The 19230-nt window shown below is 59.1% G+C and overlaps 3 protein-coding genes across 3 annotated transcripts; 1 reads left to right on the top strand and 2 right to left on the bottom strand.

Moving 5' to 3' along the window:
* Positions 1-2760: 2760 nt before the first annotated feature.
* Positions 2761-5605, bottom strand: RPUSD1 (RNA pseudouridine synthase domain containing 1). The gene is made up of 6 exons (XM_082490475.1): positions 5585-5605; positions 4732-4923; positions 4498-4621; positions 4251-4353; positions 4061-4162; positions 2761-3742 (listed from the first exon to the last, which is right to left on the bottom strand). The coding sequence occupies exons 2-6, from the start codon at positions 4911-4913 to the stop codon at positions 3342-3344; spliced, it is 912 nt and encodes a 303-aa protein (XP_082346601.1). The 5' UTR covers positions 4914-4923; positions 5585-5605; the 3' UTR covers positions 2761-3341.
* A 222-nt stretch (positions 5606-5827) lies between these two features.
* On the top strand, positions 5828-17255 carry CHTF18 (chromosome transmission fidelity factor 18). Its single transcript, XM_082490489.1, has 22 exons — positions 5828-5932; positions 6072-6251; positions 6418-6544; positions 6660-6834; positions 6970-7059; positions 7200-7252; positions 7451-7592; positions 8261-8473; positions 9211-9308; positions 9403-9526; positions 9665-9798; positions 10170-10263; positions 10338-10436; positions 10707-10837; positions 11147-11309; positions 11566-11790; positions 11898-12047; positions 12623-12753; positions 14487-14631; positions 15492-15608; positions 16303-16360; positions 16960-17255. Exons 1-22 carry the CDS (start codon positions 5839-5841, stop codon positions 17094-17096), a joined length of 2880 nt encoding a protein of 959 aa, XP_082346615.1. The 5' UTR covers positions 5828-5838; the 3' UTR covers positions 17097-17255.
* A 455-nt stretch (positions 17256-17710) lies between these two features.
* On the bottom strand, positions 17711-19020 carry GNG13 (G protein subunit gamma 13; the record flags this gene model as incomplete). The annotated part of the gene is made up of 2 exons (XM_082490526.1): positions 17711-17816; positions 18923-19020. 2 exons carry the CDS (start codon positions 19018-19020, stop codon positions 17711-17713), a joined length of 204 nt encoding a protein of 67 aa, XP_082346652.1.
* Positions 19021-19230: the final 210 nt, after the last annotated feature.

Below are 19230 nucleotides of genomic sequence, written 5' to 3' on the forward strand. Positions count from 1 at the left end.
AACCCGAATGTGCTGGGAACCATCAGCCGAAGCCCCTTCGCCGGGGGGTTTGGTGGGTCGGTGGTGGGCACCGCCGCAGGCAGGGAGGCGCTGGCCGCGCTGCCCCTCCTCTTAACCAGCTGCTTCTCCGTCCTTGTCAGGTTTATAACCTTAAAAGCCTCGCAGCCTGGAGACTGCAGACGAGTCCTTTGGATCTTCACTCACTTTTCCAGCTGCTCCAACCCGAGGGATGACCGTCGATGTTCAAGGGTTATACAGAAATCCTGCGTGGCAGCAGCTTCCCCTGTGCACCCCCTAAACACCGGCAGCCCCGGGGCTGCTGCCCCATTTCCCTGCCAGGGAGAGCTGCAGTGTTTCGAAATGAGTTGTTTTTCTTCCACCTCTGCTATTTGGTTCGGGACAATCCCAATTGCCGGTGTTGGCCGGAGTGGGCAGTGGGCAGGGACGGGCAAGGGAAGGGCCGGGGCAGTGGCATGTGCCCCAGTCACCTCGGGCATCCTTCGTCACCTGTGTCAGAGTTACTAAATGCAGGAGGGCTTTCGGGTAGGAAACCCTGGTGGTTTCGGCCAGGGGCATTTCAGCAGGGTGAGGATGAGCGCCGGTCCTCACACAACAGGTTGGCTGGGTTGGAGCCCCAGGGCCGGTCCCGCTCTGCCGGTCCGGGCTCATTCCTGGAAACCCCTGACACCGCTCCGGCCACGCTGGAGACCGCGCCGTGCCGAGCTGCGTGGCGTGGATTGAGAGACCAGAGGATGAATTGCAGGGTATATAGGTAATGGTTTACTACGGTCATGTGTGACAAGAAATAAGGGTTATCGCAACTGTACAGAACGTCACGAGACACACACCCCGTCACAACCCCCCGGGTCCGAATGCACGAGTGGTTTCACACACGTTGCAGCACATGGCCCCGCGGCAGTGACGGCAGAGAGGAGGGAGCAGGACTGGACACAGCGGAGCCAGGGAAAGATGCCTGGAAAACACCTCTCTGCAGGGTAAGGAAAATATGTATTTATCTCTGGTTCCAGCAATGTCGGGTAAAAGTGCAACGCACGAAGGCTGACGGGTGGTGCAGGGCTTCCTCAATGCAGATGGTGGGGTGAGCACTGGGCACCAGCTCCCCCCGAGCCGTGACGGTCCCTCACCATCCCCTTGTGTGTGGACACCGGCGTGTCCCCACGTACCACCCCCAGTGACCACCGGCCCTGTGGCCTCGTCCCGGACGTGTGGCTGCAGGACGTGTCCCCCGTCACGCAGCGGGGACCGTTCCCACAGTGGGGCCCATGGGAAGGGAAGGCTGCGCCCCGTCTCTGATGCCGCAAGTCTCACCCGTAACTTTTCAGGACCTCCTGTGCACGTCACCCACATTCATTCTTTGGCAAACAAGTTCATGACATTAATTTATAGCTTCAGGACCCGCCTATGGCTGCCGCTCCCCTCCCTGGCCATTCCTGGGAGATGGGACAGGCAGGGACAGGGTCTGGGAGGTAGATGATGGATCTTCTGCTTGTTCAAAGCCCTCCAAGCCCTCTGCCACCAGCTCACGAGCCTGCGGTCCCCACTCGGTGCCCGCCCAGGGCTGATGCCTGCGGAGCCGTCAGCCGTGCACATGTCCCCACCGTGCAGCGGACGGCAGCACTTTGTGCCAAGCCACAAAACCAAGGTGACAGCCACCTTCTCCCTGGCCACGCGCCGCAGCGCGGTGAGCTTGGACCCACCATCACCCAGGGACGCAAGGGATGGGTGATGCAATACCCCACGGGGTTTCGGTGACCCGCACGGTGTGTTCACCCACGAGGAGAGAGCTATGCTGGTTTAGTTCCCTCAGGGTAGGAACATGAGTTACGTGAAACCACTGTCAGGTGCATTTTAAAATGGGACAGGGCTTGTAGGGTGACCACAACTCCGTGCGTGTGCTGACGTGGTGCCTCGGTGCCAAAAACCCCAGGGACGGGTGCTCTGTATGCAACAGGCTCCAGCCACCTCCGTCCCCCCCCCCAGCCCATGCCAGCTGCCCTGCTCTCTTCATTTCCTAAACGTCCTCTACGGGCTGCAGAGGACAAGCCGGGTGGGAAGGAGAGAGCGAAGCGGCATGCCGCCGCCTGGCAAAGCAAGGGCATTTCCAGGGAAACTCCTCTCGGCATCCTGCAAAGCTGAGCGCCAGCGTGAGAGATGAGCTGCTTCCCACTCTTTGCATCAGCCCTCAGCCTTTCTTTCGGCTTCAGCTATTTCCTCGGCTGCTCTCGCTGCTCCAGAGCCCTCCCAAACTGCCCATCCGAAGGACCCTCTGGTGCTGACACCCCCTGCCAGCGAGGAGCCACGCGACGGGACAAAAACTGATCCGGCCTCATTTGGGGAAAGCAGAAAGGGGCTTGTGTCTTCTGACCTGTCTCAGCAGGGGTTACATCCACACCCGGGACAAAAGCGGGTGCTGAGAAAAGGCAATGATAGTAGAAGGAATAGTATGATCTATTAAAAAAGCTTTGGGCTGCCAACTATTCTGACCACAGAAATACTAAAAATAAGCGCATTTCCAAGACCACCCGTATTTCAGAACCGCTAAAAGCCTAGATTTTTTCTCATAAAAATTTGAAAAAAAAAAAAAAGTTTAAAATCCATTTGTATCAACTCACTCGCCTTCAACAAACCTTTAAAAAACCCCACACGTGGGCTGAGGCAGGAAGGAAAGCGCGAGGGCAGGGACGGGCAGGCAGCGCGTCCTCCGCAGCAGCCCCGCTCCTGCGCCCGTCGCACCGTCCCGCTCCGCCGGCAAAACGGGGGGTGGGGGGCTGTCAGTGCCCCCAGGCTGCGCTTCAGCCTCCTCATCTCCCACCTCCCACGCGACGTGTGTGCCAGTGAGCGCAGCAAGCGGGAGCAAAGGGAACGGGAACGTGGGACACACACCCCGAAGCTGCACCCGATGCGTTCTCCTCTGCCTTTGCTGGGCTGTATTTTAGCATCCCAGCACTGAGGGCTCGCAGATACATCCATCACGCTCATGGCAAAGGCAGCACTGGTGCTGCCCCGGCTGTGCCTGAGCCCGGGGACAGGGACGTAAAGCTTTGGGGTCACTCTAAGGTGGTACGTGACACACTGACTCTGCTGCTGAGGCCCAGAATTAGGAAAGGGGCATCCAGTGGCCAGATGGATGATGTGTATGTTAAAAAATAAACCCATCCTAATCCCTAATCGCTGCTAAAATCTGTCTAATCCCAGCCCCAGAAGTGAGGGAAGCCACGGCATACAGAAAGTGCAGATGTGGAGTCAGCACTGGGCTCCGCAGGGACCCACTGGGACGAAAATGGAGCATTGGGCTGGAAATGCAGAGACATGGTTTGCGCTCACTCCAAAGCCCACTCGGCCAACCACTGCTCACACCGGGCTCGCTGCTCCTCCGTCTCCAGGCTCTTGGCTTCGTGCTGTGCCTCCTCTCCTCCGCCACCAAGCACGGCTTCCAGGCTCTCCTCTTCTTCCCCCTTCTGTGTCACCTTGTCTTTCAGCTCTTGGATGGTCTCATCCAGCCGGTGAGTGACGTGGTGGGGCACCCAGTTGCTGTCCATTGCAGTGACGAAGGGGTCGGGCGCACAGACCTCGATGAGCTCCTTGCCGGTGGGGATGCGCAGGTAGTAGGCGTGAAGCATCATCCTGTAAGGACTGCTGTCCTTCTTGTGGCTGTAAGTGAAGTCCCCCACGATGGGGTGGCCGATGGCGCTGCAGTGAACCCGGAGCTGATGAGTCCGCCCTAGGAGGAGAGCAGGAGTGGAGAAATCAGGGACACAGCTTATCCCTCAAATCCCTCCTCGAGGGCACAGCAGTGCGAGGTGACGATGCACCAAATGGCATTTGTCCCCCCCAGTCTGAAAACCTGAGTCCTCCAAGAGCTGAGTGTGGCTCTCAGCTCCACTCAGCCCTTTCCAGGCTTTGGTTATTTTTACTATGCCACCGTGCTGCCACCAAGGCCCAGGGCTGCAAGCGCAGGTCCTGCTGCAGCACCTCTGCTCCTGCCTGTCCAGCCTCAGCAGCCCCCCGTGCCCACGCTGCCCCGGCCCCGACCTCCCACCTGTCAGGGGCTGCAGCAGCACTTTGGTCACGGGGTCTCCGCTGTAGGACCCGTGTTCGAGCACGATCAGCTCCGACTGACAAGGTTTGGGATTTTCACAGCCTGCAATGAGATCCAGAGGGGTGTCAGCTCCCCCCCGGCACGGCCCAGGTGGTCCGGGCAGCGCAGGCAGGGCGCGGGAGCCACTCACCCTCCGTCCCGTCGATGCACATCATGTGGGTCATGCCCTCGGTGGTGTTCTTCCCTATGGCGTAGCGGATCGTCATTCGGCTCTGGCTGACGTGGCCCCTGACCTGCAGGGCAGAAAGCCGGTTTGCAAACCAAGCCCTGGCACTCGCTCCTCACCGATGCCGGGACAGCGAGAAGCAGAGGCCGAGCTGCAATTTAGCAAAACCAGAAGGTATGTCCAGAAGCAGGACCTGGTGGGGTGGGCTTACCAGGGCGAGATAAGCCTTGGTCACCAGCCGGTCTTTAAAACACTTGTAGGCGCTTCCCGCAGCCGCTTTGTTGAGCGCGACACACAGGGCCCCGCTGGTGGAGAAGTCGAGCTGGTGGCAGAACCTGGGGAGGAGACGGGCGGCGGAGGAGCATCCCTGGGCACTTGGGCAGTGTCCCCGGCCGAGGCCGGCTCGGAGGCAGGGCAGAGCCCAGTTCCATCCCCGGCTGCTCACCTGAAGCCATAGTAGGTGTCGGGGTCGGCCAGCTCGGGGAAGCGGTACTTGAGCTGGCTCTGCAGGGTCAGCGTCTCGTACCACATCTTGCTGTCGATGCGGATGTCCCAGTGCTTGTTGACCACGATGAAGTCGGAGCTCTGGTACAGGATGGACAGGTTGTCGATAGTGCCCGGCTCCATGGCCAGCGCCCTGCGGGGAGCGTGAGAAGGGACCGGGGTGAGCGGGGTGGGAAGAGCCTCCAGCCACAGCCGGTGCACCCCCGGGGATGGGCACAGCCCGCAGGGGAGCGAAGGGACGCAGCGAGAGCGGGCAGGGAGCAGGGTACCCCCCGTAGCACAGGAGAAGTACCGGTGCTGCGGTGTACCGGTGTCACGCCGCATGGGTCCCTGAGTGACACCGATACCGGTGTCACCCTGCGCAGGTCCCACAGCGGTACCGGTGCTGTGACCGTGCTACAGCCACGGCCGTACCGGCGCCACGCCGCGCAGGTCCTGCAGCCCTCCCGCTGTCACACCGCACGGCTCTGCCGCTGTCCCGGTGTCACGCGTGGAGGCCCCGTCCCCGCCCCGGTGTCACGCGTGGAGGCGCCGCAGCCGCAGGATGCCGGGCCGATCCAGCCCGTCGGCGGGGATCGGCCTCCCCCTGCCCCCCCAAGTGCTCCCCCAGCCCCGCTCCCGCCGCCCCGCCCGCTGCCAGCCGGGGCCGGGCCGCGATCCCGGCGGTTCCGGCCGGGACCGCACGCCGCGGCGCCCCGCAGGGGACACGCACGGCGGAGGGGACCCGGGACGCGGCGTATGGGACACGCACGGCGGAGGGGACGGCCCGCCCCCACCCCCCGTCCCGGGCCAACCTGCAGCGCCGTCCCCGGGCCGGGCCGGGCGGGGCGGCGAGCGGCTACATCTTATCCACCGGCGGCGCCGGACCAGGGCCGCGCGTCACGTCCAATCAGCGCCGCCGCCGCCGCGTCCAGCCGCGCGTCGCGTCCAATCAGCGCCGCCGCCGCTTCCGGCCGGCGCGCCGTGTCCAATCAGCGGCGGCTCCGCTGCGGCGCGGCGGCCGGAAGCGCAGTACGGGCGGGAGCGGTGCGCGGTGCCGGCGCGGCCCATGGCGGACCCCGAGGAGGGCCCCGAGGAGGGCCCCGAGGACGACTTCTGCCAGCGGTTCGCGGCCGAGCTGGAGGTGCTGGCCGAGCTGGGAGGTGGGCACTGCTGGGGCGCCATGTCCGGTACCGGGAGTGGCGGCGGTGGAGGGAGGGAGCCAGCGGGCTTTGCTCCGTGCAGCTCCCCACCCGCGGGTCCCCTCCGGTGACCGGCGCCGTCGTGCAACGCCTCTTGCAGATGACCCGTACTCACCCGCTGGCCCCCAAATCTCCCAATTCCGGAGCAGAAAGCAGCCACCGGAGGAGCCCGACCCCCCCGGGGACCTCGTCGGGGGCAGCGGCCCGGAGGGCACCAACCCTGGGAAGAGGGACCGGGGCTGCATCCCACCCGGCTCCCCGCCATCGCCTGCAGCCCACAGTAGGTTTGGCCCAAGCCGGGTCTGCAGTTCGGGTGGGTCCCTGGGTTGCTGCTGACCCCTCTCCCCCCCCGGCCCCGATTGGTGTGGGGTGCTGCTGGAGGAGCAGCCAGGTACCGGTCAACGATGCTTCTCCTCTTCTTCCTCCTGCCCTGGTGTCTCACGCAGCCCCGAAGCCGAAGCGACAGCGCCTGGAAGCTGTTAAGAAGCTCAGCTTTGAGGCAGATGTTGAGTTGGCTCCTGATGGCCTCTGGGGTGCTGGCCCAGGGGCACCTTCTGCTCCCCAGACTGCCAGGTTGGCCACCTTGTACCCCACTTTTGGCAGGGGCGAGGGAAAAAGCCCTTGAATCCCACCAAAGGTTCAAGAGCTCTTTCCCTTGCCCCTGTTAAAGGAACCTGGAGTTCTCCAGCCCAGACCACCTGGAGATGAGCGGCATGGTGCCTCTGCAGACCACGCCGCCCTCCGAGAAGAAGCGGGTCCTCAAGCGGCCACCCATCCTGGAGGACTACATCAACGTGACGTCCACTGAGGGCACCAGGGTCTTCATGGTCGTGAGGGATGATCCCACCAGGACAGGGGTGGAGGTAAGGAGGAGTCTCAAGGCTGGGCTTGCTTTTCTGTGACCTCCATCCAATTCAGGAGGGGATCTTTGATGAAGCATGAAATGTTTGTGTTGAGCATTGGTACGAACATCGGTGTGTGTCCTCTGCTCCTTGCAGCTCCCAGATTCCCTGGGCTGGAATGCCCGCAGGCCGCTCCACTTGCTGGGGGTGCCTTTCTCCTACCTGAAGGAACAAGTGGATGAAGAGGTATCACATCTTATACCCACCTTTGCGTCTTCCCCTGCTACCCCTGGAGAGCCACAGCATTGGCTCCCAAATCCCTGCTCCCCCTGGCCGCGGGTTGGTGGGGCATCTCTGACTCCCCTCTCGCCCTCTTTGTGCTCAAGCGCCGGAGGCATGTTCTGGAGACGTCACAGCAGCTGACGGAGATAATAAACAGGTGAGATATTAGGATGAAATCCCATTCCGGTTTCTGCCACACTGTTGGATGCAGCTCCCAAGATGCTCTGGTGGGGTCCCGGTTTTAGGACCTGCAAGCAGAGGAGCCTCTTTGCTTGAGGTTGGCAAGTCTGGGTGTAATTCGCAGCCCTGCCCTGACTCCCTGGGTGGTTTGGGGCAAATTAGTTCTTTCTTGCAGTTGCCTCACGAGTGAGACCAGCGCCGAGAGCCCGGAGCCCAGCGGGGAAGCAGAGCTGGCAGACGAGGAGGAGTCTGCGCTGCACTGCCTCTGGGTGGACAAGTTCACTCCCCGGCGCTACAGGGAGCTGCTCAGTGATGATGTGAGGTGTTAGGATAAGTGGGGGCTTGGGGTTCGGGTGGGTTTACCACTTCTGTAAGGATCAAGGTTTTATGGTGCTGCCTTCAATTGTGGGGCTTTCAGAAGGACTGGCTGGGGGGGCTCTGTCCGTACTCCCCCCTGCCCAGGGGCAGTCCTGCTGCCAAGAGCTCGGGGCTGGGTTTTTTCTGCTGTAGGCTGTGGACCAAAATAAGACAAAAAAGATCAAGTGGACTTTAGCCAGGAATTGTTGGTCATTATTTTTTTTTTTTTTTGAATATTAGAAATTTTGTAGGGAATTGGAAATTATGGAAGAGGCTGAGAAGTGCTGGGTTGAGCAGAGACAGACGAGGGACAGCAGGGATGGGGCCGATGTGACTTGTCCTCGCTTGGTCTGTGGAATGGTGGCCGAGTTGGGAAAGGAAGCCGTGTTCCCATGCTGTCCCAGAGAGATGCCCCATGGAAACCTGGGCAGCCTCTTCCATGGCGGGGGGTGGCGTGCTGCTCGAGTTCTGTCTGGGCAGACATGCTCTGCGTTGCCTCTCCGGGCTTGGCTCCTTCCTCTGCATGCCACGGCAGTTTTTAAGCCGTAAAAGAGAGGGCTTCCTCTGTCCTCAGGCAGATCCTTCTGAGGTTTGACGGGGTTTGCTTGCTTTCTTGCCCAACACGCAGTACACAAACCGCTGCCTTCTGAAGTGGCTCAAGCTGTGGGACACTGTGGTGTTCGGGAAGGAGAAGGCTGTGAAGAAGGCCAAGCCCAGTGCCGAGGCTCATCCTCCATTCAACCAGCCCAAGGAGCAGCAGAATAAGTGGAAAACGAAGGTGCAGCTCACAGAGGAGATTCTGGAGGCTGAGCTGGACCAGCACAAGAGGCCCAAATACAAGGTGAGCAGGACAGGAAGCCGCATAGTGGATCTCCTCTCCAGTCCCACTCATCTGACCACCACAGTGAGGAGCAGAGTCTTCCAGAGATCCAGGATAAATTGGATTCATTGATTGTCCTTAGAGAACTTGGGGTTTTGTCGTTTCTCCTTCTGTTTTTGCTTGGGTAATGTGATAACAAGGGAAGAGGAACAGACTTCCTCCAGCCAAATTAAATGGGTTGGTTGAGGAAAATCGCACCCTGTTTAGCAGAGGCTGGTCTTGACTTTTTTGTTAGGGGCAGATGAGTCATGCCATTGAGCAACGGTTTCTGCATCCAGAAGAGAATGATGATGCTCAAATGGTGAAGGGAGCAGAGGAGACATACCCAGGCCAGCTAACCAGTTGTCCAGTGAGAAGATATAAAAAAGGGGAAACAAAACCAGATATCAACAGCACTGCTTCTCAGGAGTGTAATTCTGGAAGTGATTACGTTCAGCCTTTTCTATCTGTTGCCCTGCAAACTTAAACGTATGCAGGAGAGATGCTGCCAGGAAGTCTGTCACCCCCTGAGAGTTTCTGTTATATTATCCTTCCTCCAGTCACTTTCCCTTCTCCCCGTGTGTCTCCAAACCAGTGCAGCGGCTCCCAAGACCGTTTTGCAGGCTGCAAAGCCTCGTCCCCTTGCGTGGCAGCCTTGGCGGGTGCTGGAGGAAGCCCTGCCCCGCTGCCTGCCGGGCTGACTTACCTCTCTGCCCCAGGTAGCCCTGCTCTGTGGCCCGCCGGGCTTGGGAAAGACCACGCTGGCCCACGTCATTGCGAAACACGCAGGGTACAACGCCGTCGAGATGAACGCCAGGTGAGTCTCCACCGGCCACCCAGCCCTGCCCTGCCCCAGAAGGTGCTGGAGGCAGTGCGGTGCCGCAGCAGCCTGGCACCGGCTTGTCTTGCAGTGACGACCGCAGCCCTGAGGTTTTCAAAACCCGCATCGAAGCTGCCACTCAGATGAAGTCTGTGCTGGGCGCAAACGAGAAGCCCAACTGCCTGATCATCGATGAGATAGACGGCGCGCCCGCGGTAAGCCCAGCCCGGATCTGGCCACCTTTTGCATTGACCGCTTAATTATTGCCCTCTTAGCATTTTAGGAGCGGTTTCTTGCCTCTGAACAGCAAGAATTCATCCCTTCTGTCCTTGATTATTTTTTTTCTCCCCAAGGCATCTATCAACGTGCTGCTAAACATCATCCACCGTAAGGATGCGGAGGGCGAGGGAGCAGCTGGCACGGGCCGGAGGAGGCGGCGCGAGGGCGGACTGCTGCTCAGGCCCATCATCTGCATCTGCAACGACCAGTTAGTATCGCCGGCGTGCCCGGGGAGGGATGGGGAGCTGAGACCCCTGCCCCAAGTGAGGAGGCAGCTGCTGTTGCCTCCAGCCAAAGCCTTCCTGCGCCAAGTTATCCGCTGTCAGACCTGCGGCTTAGCAGTACCTTATGAAAAGTAAAACTACAACGTGCTCAGCTTTCGTGAACCCCCCTGGTTTTGTATCTGCTGGGCTGACTTGTAGCTACGTGTGAGCGTACAGTTGCACTTGTGCATGCCCGAGCATGCAGGGGTGTACAGGCAGCTGCTAAATAATCCATCTGTCTTTGAGCAGAGCATTAACGGCTGCGTTTCTTCCTCTGCTAGGGTCGCTCAGAGACCCCTGTGCTTCCCTTTGCCAGGTATGTCCCTGCCCTCCGGCCGCTGCGGCAGCAATCGTTCCTGCTAAACTTCCCTCAGACGGCGCCGTCCCGGCTCGCCCAGCGGCTCTGTGAGGTGCGGCGCGGCCAAGGGCTCCTCTCGCCCCCCGTGGCCGGCGAGCCCTCCCTGCTGACCCCCCTCTCCTGCAGATCGCCCTGCGGCAGGGCATGCGGGCAGACACGGGTGCGCTGCTGGCGCTGTGTGAGAAGACGGAGAATGACATCCGCTCCTGCATAAACACCCTGCAGGTACTGGCATCACCGTCCCGTCTCTGGGGGACGCGGTCTTGCAACATCTCTTGATTTGATTTGGGCTCAGGTGGGGATAGAGGGAAGGAAAACTGTCCCAGGCAGATCCCTAAAGTGTTTGCTCTGTCCCCTGTGTTATTTTTAACCTTGATTCCCCTACAAGGCCAGGAGGAGCGAGGTGACTCTGGCTCTGGCTTTCCAGCTAGCTGCTGCGGGCGCCCCCTCCCTCCCCACGTGCCCGTTTCCCCCAGCCCCTCGCTTGGGTTGCAGTTCTTGCACGGCCGAGGCCAGAAGGAGCTGAGCGTGCAGATGGTGCAGACGATGAAGATCGGCTTGAAGGACCAAAACAAGGGGCTCTTCTCCATCTGGCAAGAGATCTTCCAGCTCCCAAAGGTCCAAAGGTAAAAGGGGGGGATTTGTTAGGTCTGGTCACTGCTTGGGGCCGGCTGCTTTGTGGTATTCCCTGACCTGCTTGTTAAGACCCGCGGTGGAAAAAAAACCTGAAAGGTTTTGGAGAGCTGCTCTGCCCTGCAGCAGACCTGGCTTCCTCAGCAGATTTGTGTGTCCAGATGCTCTTTGGTCACTCTCTTTAGTGCCCCATAATTTGGTGTTGGTATTGCCTTCAGTCCAGTTTGCAAGGGTCCAAATCTTCCTTGCTGGTCCGCTTGGCGTCGGAGCACCCTGAGCTCTTCCCCTTGCGCTCCCCCCAGGCACAGGTTGGGAATGGACCCCGCTTTGCCAGCCCAGCTCCTGGTGGGCGATGAGGACCTGTCGCACCTCGGGGGGACGGCTGGCTTCAACGCGTCCTCCCACCGCTTCCACCACGTTCTGCAGCTCGCTATCTCCTCAGGGGAGCAGGAGAAGCTCGCCCAGGTAGAGCAGCTCGGGGCGGGGGGAAGTCGGGGCCCCTTCCTCTGGAGCAAGAGTGGCTCCTGATCCGGGAGTGCGTGGGCGGAGGAGGGTGCCTTGGAAAATCCCTCCCTGCATTAGGACTGTGCTAATTTTGGGTTGAGTGTTGGGGTGTTGTGCTGGAGCTGGGATTGGTGGGGTGCTCAGAATCCCAGCGGTGTGCTCTGACAGGGCTGTCTGCCCGGCCTCGAGCTGTCTCTAATCCCGTGTCTGCTTCCAGGGGCTGTACGACAATTTCCTGAACATGAAGCTGCGGGACTCCAGTTTCAGCTCGGTGTGCTTGGCCCTGGAGTGGCTGGGCTTTTCCGACCTGCTGAGCCAGGCTGTCCTGCACGGGCAGAGCTTCCAGCTGATGCGATACCTGCCCTTCCTGCCCGTGGCCTTCCACCTGCTCTTCGCAGCCACCAGCATCCCCCGGCTCGCTTATCCCAGCAGCCAGCACGAGGTGAGTACTGGGGAGGGCACGGCAGCAGCGTGGCTCCGGCTCTGTCACCCGTTGGGGACGCCTGTGGCTGCAGCCGTGGCTGAGCCGTCCCTGCCATTGCCACCCAGGCCCTGGCCAAGCTGAACCACATGCAGAACCTCGTCGTGTCCATGGTGTCAGGGATAACGCCCAGCGCCCGCAGCCGTGCGGGGCAGCAGTCCCTCGTCTTGGAGGTGCTCTGTCTGCTGCTGGACATCATCGCCCCAAAGCTCCGACCGGTGAGTGCCCACCAACCCCCTCTCACTGCGGTGGCAGCAGTCCTGCCCGGGTGACGTGTCCCCTCTGCAAACCCCCGGTGAGGGATGGGACACGTTCCCTGCGCTGTGTCGGCCAGGCTGAGCTATCCCAGACCTCTGTCCCAAATTGGGGGACGGTTTCACTTTGCAGCGGATGCAGCAGCCGGAGGGAAACTGGGGACATGGCACTGAGATAAGGACTGTTGGGTGTGTGGGGGGGGTGTCCTGTCCTGCCCCTCCCGGACCCCTGCACCCGAGGGGAGGGCTTGGCCGGGGCAGGGGCCTGCAGGGCTGTTGCTGTCCCCTTTCACAGCTGGTTCACCTGCACACGGGGTTGCGCTGGGTGCATTTACCCTTTCGGCCATCAGAGGGGACTGTCCCTGCTCTGTGAAGGACGTGTGTCCCTAATGGGAAACTAAACTTGGTCTGAACCTCGCGGGTATTAACTGTCCTTTCTCATATAGAGACACACCCTGTGCTTTGGGTTATTTTTATGTTTAGAAGTTATTATGGGTTAGCGATGCCCTCCCCTTACTTGGCTCCGCTCTCCTCCCCAGGTGAACACTCAGCTCTACAGCCTGAAGGAGAAGCAGCAGTTGGCAGATCTCATCAGCACCATGCTGGCCTACAACCTCACCTACCACCAGGAGCGCCTGCCCGAGGGCCAGTACGTCTACAAGCTCGATCCGTAAGTCCCGAGGATGAGGAGAAGGAGTAGGAGCCCAAAATAACAGCTGAGAACTCCGGAAGGAGTTTGAGCCTGAAGGCATCGTGGCGTTGAGTTGGTTTCCTGCAGCCAGAGGTTTCTCCGGCGATGGCAGCTGGGCTGGTGCGAGCTGCGGGGAGCCCACTTTCTCCCATGGTGGCTCCGTGGGGATTATCTGCTTTTTTGCCTTGGTTGTTTTTTTTTTTTTTTTTTTTAAAGAAGGAGCCCAAGAGCCTGAAGCAGGGCTGGCTTTGCTTTAATGGGATTAAAGGAAAGGAAGCAGCTGCCTTTGGCTGTTGCCAGAGCCAACACAGGAGGGACCGAAACTGCTGGGGGCTTGTGGCCGCAGGGGAGAGCAGGTCCACCTGGGCATGTTGCACACAGGAGGTCACTGTAGCCGCGGTTAATGTGTCTGTTAACAGCCGGCCATCGCTAGACTTGAGTCTCACTGTGCTTTAAGTATATACAGAGCTGTAAACGCTCCCGAGGCTTTGGTGAAGTAATACAGACCCGACCACAGCTAGGAGCAACGCTAATGTCTTCCTGGTGCAAAGTTAATTACAAAAATTAGCCGCTGTTAAATCAAGCAGCTGTATCTAATTACAGTGAAGCACTTTTTTTTTTTTACCTTTTTTTTTTTTTCCCCCCCCCCCCCCCCCCCCCCCCCCCCGGAAAGGCCTGCGGGAGCTGCAGGGGCTGTAAGGAGCCATCCTCCCCTACCCTCCCCGCGCCAGGCCACCGACACACGGCCGTGGGGAAACCGTGGGATGTTGGCAGCCATGTGGTGCAAGCAGGCACGTATCTTTGGTTTGCTTCGCTTTTTTTGCAAATTCTGAGCCCATTTCCTGGCCATGCGCAGCGATGACGGGGCCCATGGGGGTGTCACGTCCTGGTGGCACCTGCGAGTCACATCCCAGCATCTCTCTGGCAAACGAAGCTGTTGTCGACAGCAAAACCTGTGTTTTCTCTTGAAAACTTTTTAAATCATAGGTTTGACAGCTAATTTCTAAATGACTGCAAAGCCATCTGACATAGGACTTTGCTCCCTTCGCTTTAATAGTATCGAATGTGAATAAAGTGTGAAATATTTACAGCTGGCAGAGGAAGCGGCCCGGCTGGCTCCTCGGTGCTGGGGCTGCGCCTGGGCCTTCGCTGTGCTGAAACAGACCTAACTCCAGATCTGGCGCACCAACCCTGTTAAGAATAAAACGGCTCTGATTAGCCAAAATTACTGTTCATGGCCGTATCTCAATTAAACGGCTCCCCGCAGGCAGCTCGGGGTTCATGCGGAGGGTCGTGGTGCTGCTTGTGCCCAAGCTGTGATGTGACTGCGGCTTTTCCAGGGCAATCTGTTCGGCGCAGACCCGCCTGCAATTTCCTCTTCTTGCATTAAAACCAAGATTAAAAAGCACATAATCCCTCCCGAGTTCCCATTCAGCTGAGGTGCCCTGCAGCAAACCTGGCTCCGCACGGCCGGCACCGCTCGCTGGGCATCTTCTAGAGCTGCTGTCGTGTGTGCGGACTCGGAGAGGGCAGTGATGGGGAAACTGAGGCACAGGATCGTACCGAGGAGGCTGGAGGGGACGGGGCTGGGAGTCTGGTGGGTCTCCCTGTACACGTGTCAGCCTGTGGTTTGCATAATGCTTTTTTATTTTCAGTATTGATTTATTTTCAGTATTGATGTATTTTCTCTTCTCCCCTGCTCCGTGGTGCAGGAATGTGGAGGACGTCTGCCGGTTCCCGGACCTGCCGGCTCGCAGGCAGTTGACCTACCAGGCCAAGCAGCTCATCGCCAGGGAGATCGAGCTGGAGAAGATGAGGAGGACGGAGGCTTTGCTGCAGGCACGAAACCTGAGTGAGGTAGGGCGGGCTCGCAGTGTCCTGTGGTTTTGGGGGGGGGGGGTGGGGGTCCATCGATGGGGTTAAAGTCCTTGGGACTGGTGTGAGGACCTGGTGTTTCCAAAGCAGCCGGTGGCTTTCACTCTGCAAATGGCAATCCAGGATTAACCCCCCTGAGTCACAGCTGTCTGCCGGCACATCTGCCTTTGGGCAGCACATCCGTGCTGGGGCAATGAGCCCGAAGGGCTCATCTTTTTGCAGGAATTCTGGAAAGTAAAGCTCGTTGAGTTGAACTCTTCCGACTCTAATGAGGGTTATGACAAGATGGGAATTTTAGTTCGCCCGCTGTATGGGTCCATGGGGTAGCTGACCTGCTCTCTCCTGCCTGCACGTTCCACTTGCTGCTTCGCTTCACCCAAAGGTCCCAAAGACCCTGGGAGGAGCAGAGTTACTCTGCCCACTGCCGAAACCCTCTGTGGAGCAGCGGGCAGAAGGCAGGAGAAGGTGGAAATGGCTGAGAAACCATTCAGGTGTAGCTGGCGCCTGCCCTGGCCTGGTGCCACGGGGATAATTAATCCCTGAGAGCCCCGTCTTGCGGCAAAAGGGTTTTCTCGGGGGATGCATGAGGCAAAGAGATGCTACAAAAACATCTCTGAAGGTTCCTTGTTTACATGGTGCCGACCATGAAGTCCCAGGGAAAGGGACTGCAAACATCCACGGGCCCGAAGCGCTGCCGGGGCTAATCCCTTGTGCTGCTGCGAGACAGAAAAGGATGAAAAAAATACTTACCAGGTCGTTTGGATACTGTAATCAAACCTGGCAGCAAATAGAGGGGGATGCCCAAACCTCCAGGCCCTCGCTCAGAGCTCTCTTCTCCGCAGGAGCCCAGGAATGGCCTCGGCGGGGCAGAGAAACAAGCGGCCACGGGGCCGTTCGTGCCCCCCAACCACCAGCAGCGCTTGGAGCACATCGTCCGGAGAGCGGCGGTGGAGGACAAGGTGAGGGGGCGGCAATTTCTACCTAATTTCCTACCGGCGTGTACCTTGGCTGCTAGAGACTGGCTGTCTCCATCGGTATTTATTTATTTTTAGTACAGTTTCTTTTAATAGAGGAGTTTGGCACCATGCGTCCCGTAAATGCATCACTGGCTTTATAGCGTGGGGATGAGTTATATCTGGGTGACAATTAATGGATGTCCCCTGCAAAGCTTCCAGGGGTGGGGAAGGAGAGAGATGTGGATGTTTGGGCTCAAATAGCTGAATTTTGGCTTAGTGGAAGTTAGGGGGTCGGGGAGAGAGCTGCTCATGGGGTGGGGTGGTACACACACAGCTCGGGCGGCTGTGGGGATGTCAGCGGGTGAGCCAAGCTGGTCCCACTCCGGGCATCCCAACAGCGGCCAAGAGAAGCGAGAGATGGTCCCCTGCCACCACCCCTCTCCACAGGCTCAGCTTTGAGACCTTGACTGTCCGTAAACCTTTTGTTTTTTTAGCACGATGAGCCTTCAGGTTTGTCTTTCCCACCTGATTTTGAATGCTTTTTGCATTTTACCGAGGCCGCTGGCCCTTTCTGCAGGATTTGCATCCGGCTCCTGCTCGGTGGCTTCTTCCCGCGCCGGGTGCTTGAAGGGGGACGGGGCCGTAAACGCGGGCGCCGGCAGAGCCGCGCTCACCTTCTGCTTTTTGCTTTTCGCAGCCAGAGACCGATTTCTTCGGGCGGCCGCTTCGGTGGCAGCGGGCAGCCACAGCCCCAGGTAGGTGACAGAGGGACATGGTGGCTGCGGTGGCCTCAGCCCCGGGTGGGTGGCAGAGCGACGGGGTGGCTACAAGTGGCCCTGGCCCCAGGGAGGTGGCAGAGGGATGGCATGGCAGCGGGCAGCCGTGGCGCTGGGCAGGTGGCGGAGGGATGGTGGCCCCAGCCCCAGGGTGGGTGGCAGAGGAATGGGGTGGCAGACAGGGGGTTCTGCTGGGGGGGTCCCTGCGTTTGAAGTGCCTGGACCCCACACAGGTGGCCAAACAGGGGCTCTGTCCCTAAGCACTGCGCCCCAGGGGACATCAGCGGGGTGGGGAGGGGATATGGAGCGAGCTGCTCCCGATGCAGCGGGCGGGGGGGTGTCTGCGGGCAGGTCGGTGGCTTCTGGCAGCGTCCAAAGGGACAGCACGTACACTGAGCTCGGAGCACTGCTGCGGGTACCCCGAGGGTTTGCAGGATCCGGGACGTGGGAGCATCAGCTCTGCCTGTGCAAACCCCTCCCCGGCGCCCGCCCTCCCCGTGCAGCCCGGGTGCAGGTTGTAACTTTAAGGTTAAGAGTTTCTGCAAGTTTTTGACATCATTTCCCCCCCCCCCCCCCAGCCCCTCAGGTCTCCAAGGAAGAGTCGATCGAGAGCCAGATGGGAAAGGCCGTGGGGAAGAGCGATGTCTGGTTCCGGTTTAACGAAGGGGTTTCCAACGCCGTCAGGAGGAATATCTACATCAAGGACCTGCTCTAGCAGGGCAGGCGTGAAGTCCGGGAAATTATATAGGTGGAACTGAAGGGATAAGCTGACATGACTTTCTAACCCACAGATGGGGGATGTGTGCATTATCCTGGTTTGCTTTTTTTTATTTTTTAGTACCCACTTGTTTTGTTAAAAAAAAAATAAAATATATTAAAAAAATATATAATCGTGAAGTATTGTTTTGTTTATTTCATTTATAAACCCTCAGTTGTCATATATTGCCTGTTTTGCTGCAAAATTATATCCTACAGTATACAAAAGAATATTTAAAATCCCTGAAAATGTTTTATAAAAGTTTTGTTCCTTTACAAGTCGAAAAAATTTGCCAGCTTGACGGCAACGGGGCCGAGGTGAGCGGAAACTGCAGCCTGACCCAGCGGAACCCTTTGCTGCTCGTGTCCCCCCGCCACTGCCCACCCCCTGTGTATTCCCCGTCATCCCCCCCCCTATAAAAAAAGAAACACTTTTACGACTAAAAATAATAAGACAAGATGAGGGTAGGATTTTGTTCAGGTAGTCATATTAGGAAGCTAGCTAATAAAAAAGTACATTCAGAGTGGGGCAGCGAGGGGCGGCGGGGGCCGGCGGGGGTCGGGGGCGACCCCTCAGAGGATGGTGCATTTGCCTTTCTCCACCCAGGGGTTGTTCTTCATCAGCTCCGGGTTGAGGAAGGGATCTTCTGGAATGCCGTCCTCGATCCACTTCACAAACCTGCGGAGAGGGGAGGGGAGGGGTGGCGTTGCCACTGTGTCACCCTCTGCGGGGGGCGCAGGACAAGGGGCTGTGGGGCCGTGTCCGTGCGGCAGTGGAATGGGGGGATATCGGGGGGGGGGCGGGGGGAGCTGCAGTGTCCGGGATACCTCCTGCGCTGGCGGGGCACACCTTGTGCTGGGGGGCATGGAAGTCGGGGTGCACCCCGGGCTGGGGGCAGCGTGCGTGAGCCCTACCGGCGCAGGAGCCCCCTGTGCACCCCCCGTTTTTTTGGATGGGGCAATTAAGCACAAGACAATTTTAATAAAACCTTTTGTCCCCCCGCGCCTGTGGCTGCCCGTGTGCTCTGAGCATGGGGACAGCCTTTGCGTTGTGTTTTAAAGCTTATTTGCTAAAGTTGCTCTTTTTCTGTCCCCCCTCCGCTTCTAAGAGGCCAGTGAGGGAGGGGGACACAAGCTGGGTTAACTGGTGGGATGTCCCAAGCCCCAGGTTAACTGGTGGGATGTCCCTAGCCCCTCCACGGTGAAGAGCAGTGAGATACAAACCAGGGAGAGGAAACACCTTTCCATGACTTTGTTTCATAGAATCATAGAATGGTTTAGGTTGGAAAGGACCTTGAAGATCATCCAGTTCCAACCGAAGGTTGGTTCGAAGGTTTAAGTCTTTAGAGCTCTTCAAGGGGGGGGTCTGCACACTCACCCAGCTGAGCACAGAACGCTGGGTGCTCCCACGGGGTCCCTGGGTGTCAGAAGGTCCCAGGGATGCTGCCGCATCCCGGCCACCACCGGAGCTTGGGCAGCTGGAAAGGAGCTGGCACGGGGGGGGAGGGTTGAGGAAAGGAGCACGGGGGCTTTGTGGGCACCAGCGCTGGGGCTGACGTGGTTTCTGCCACTGGGGCTTGGAGGGCCAGAAGAACAGTAAGGGCACTAAAAATCTCTGAACCCGCCTTGTTTTGGGACAAATCACCCCAGGTGATTTGGAAGGGGGATGTTGGTGCTGCGGGGTGGAGAAGAGCTGGGCTCTGCTCCCGGCTGTGCAAAGCCACGTCCCGCCGCTGGGCTGGGGGCACGGGGAGGGGCGGGAGGGGAGGGTGGGCACCCACTCACTCAGGTATTGTCTTGGAGGACATCTCTCGCTTGTAGGCCAGCTGGTACTTCAGGCTTTCCACCTCCTTCTTCCACTGTGGCAGGTCCCACTCATCCATGGCAGCAGCCGGGGGTTCTGTGGGGCTGAAAATAGGGACCTTGGTGCTGTATCCCGTGGCCACATCCTTCCCTGGACCCTCCCCGAGCTCTGCATCCCCCCCAAAGAGGGGGTCCCCCAGGTTGGGCACAGCGTGCCACCACGCTCCGGGGTTTCCAACCTCCATGGTGGAGCAGCCTGTGGCTCTGGGAGCTTTTGGGGTTGTTTTCGT

This window comes from Vanellus vanellus (assembly GCF_965231255.1).
Source record: "Vanellus vanellus genome assembly, chromosome: 14".
NCBI classification, from domain to species: domain Eukaryota; kingdom Metazoa; phylum Chordata; class Aves; order Charadriiformes; family Charadriidae; genus Vanellus; species Vanellus vanellus.

What these genes read in the sequence shown, in the direction of transcription:
- RPUSD1 (XM_082490475.1), bottom strand. Translation starts at nt 4,913, where the DNA reads ATGGAGCCGGGCACTATCGACAACCTGTCCATCCTGTACCAGAGCTCC. An exon ending in GACACCTACTATGGCTTCAG is followed by an intron (nt 4,622 to 4,731) that starts GTGAGCAGCCGG and finishes TCTCCTCCCCAG; the next exon opens with GTTCTGCCACCAGCTCGACT. An exon ending in GTGCATCGACGGGACGGAGG is followed by an intron (nt 4,163 to 4,250) that starts GTGAGTGGCTCC and finishes ATCTCATTGCAG; the next exon opens with GCTGTGAAAATCCCAAACCT.
- CHTF18 (XM_082490489.1), top strand. Translation starts at nt 5,839, where the DNA reads ATGGCGGACCCCGAGGAGGGCCCCGAGGAGGGCCCCGAGGACGACTTC. An exon ending in GCCATCGCCTGCAGCCCACA is followed by an intron (nt 6,252 to 6,417) that starts GTAGGTTTGGCC and finishes TGTCTCACGCAG; the next exon opens with CCCCGAAGCCGAAGCGACAG. An exon ending in ACAAGAGGCCCAAATACAAG is followed by an intron (nt 8,474 to 9,210) that starts GTGAGCAGGACA and finishes TCTCTGCCCCAG; the next exon opens with GTAGCCCTGCTCTGTGGCCC.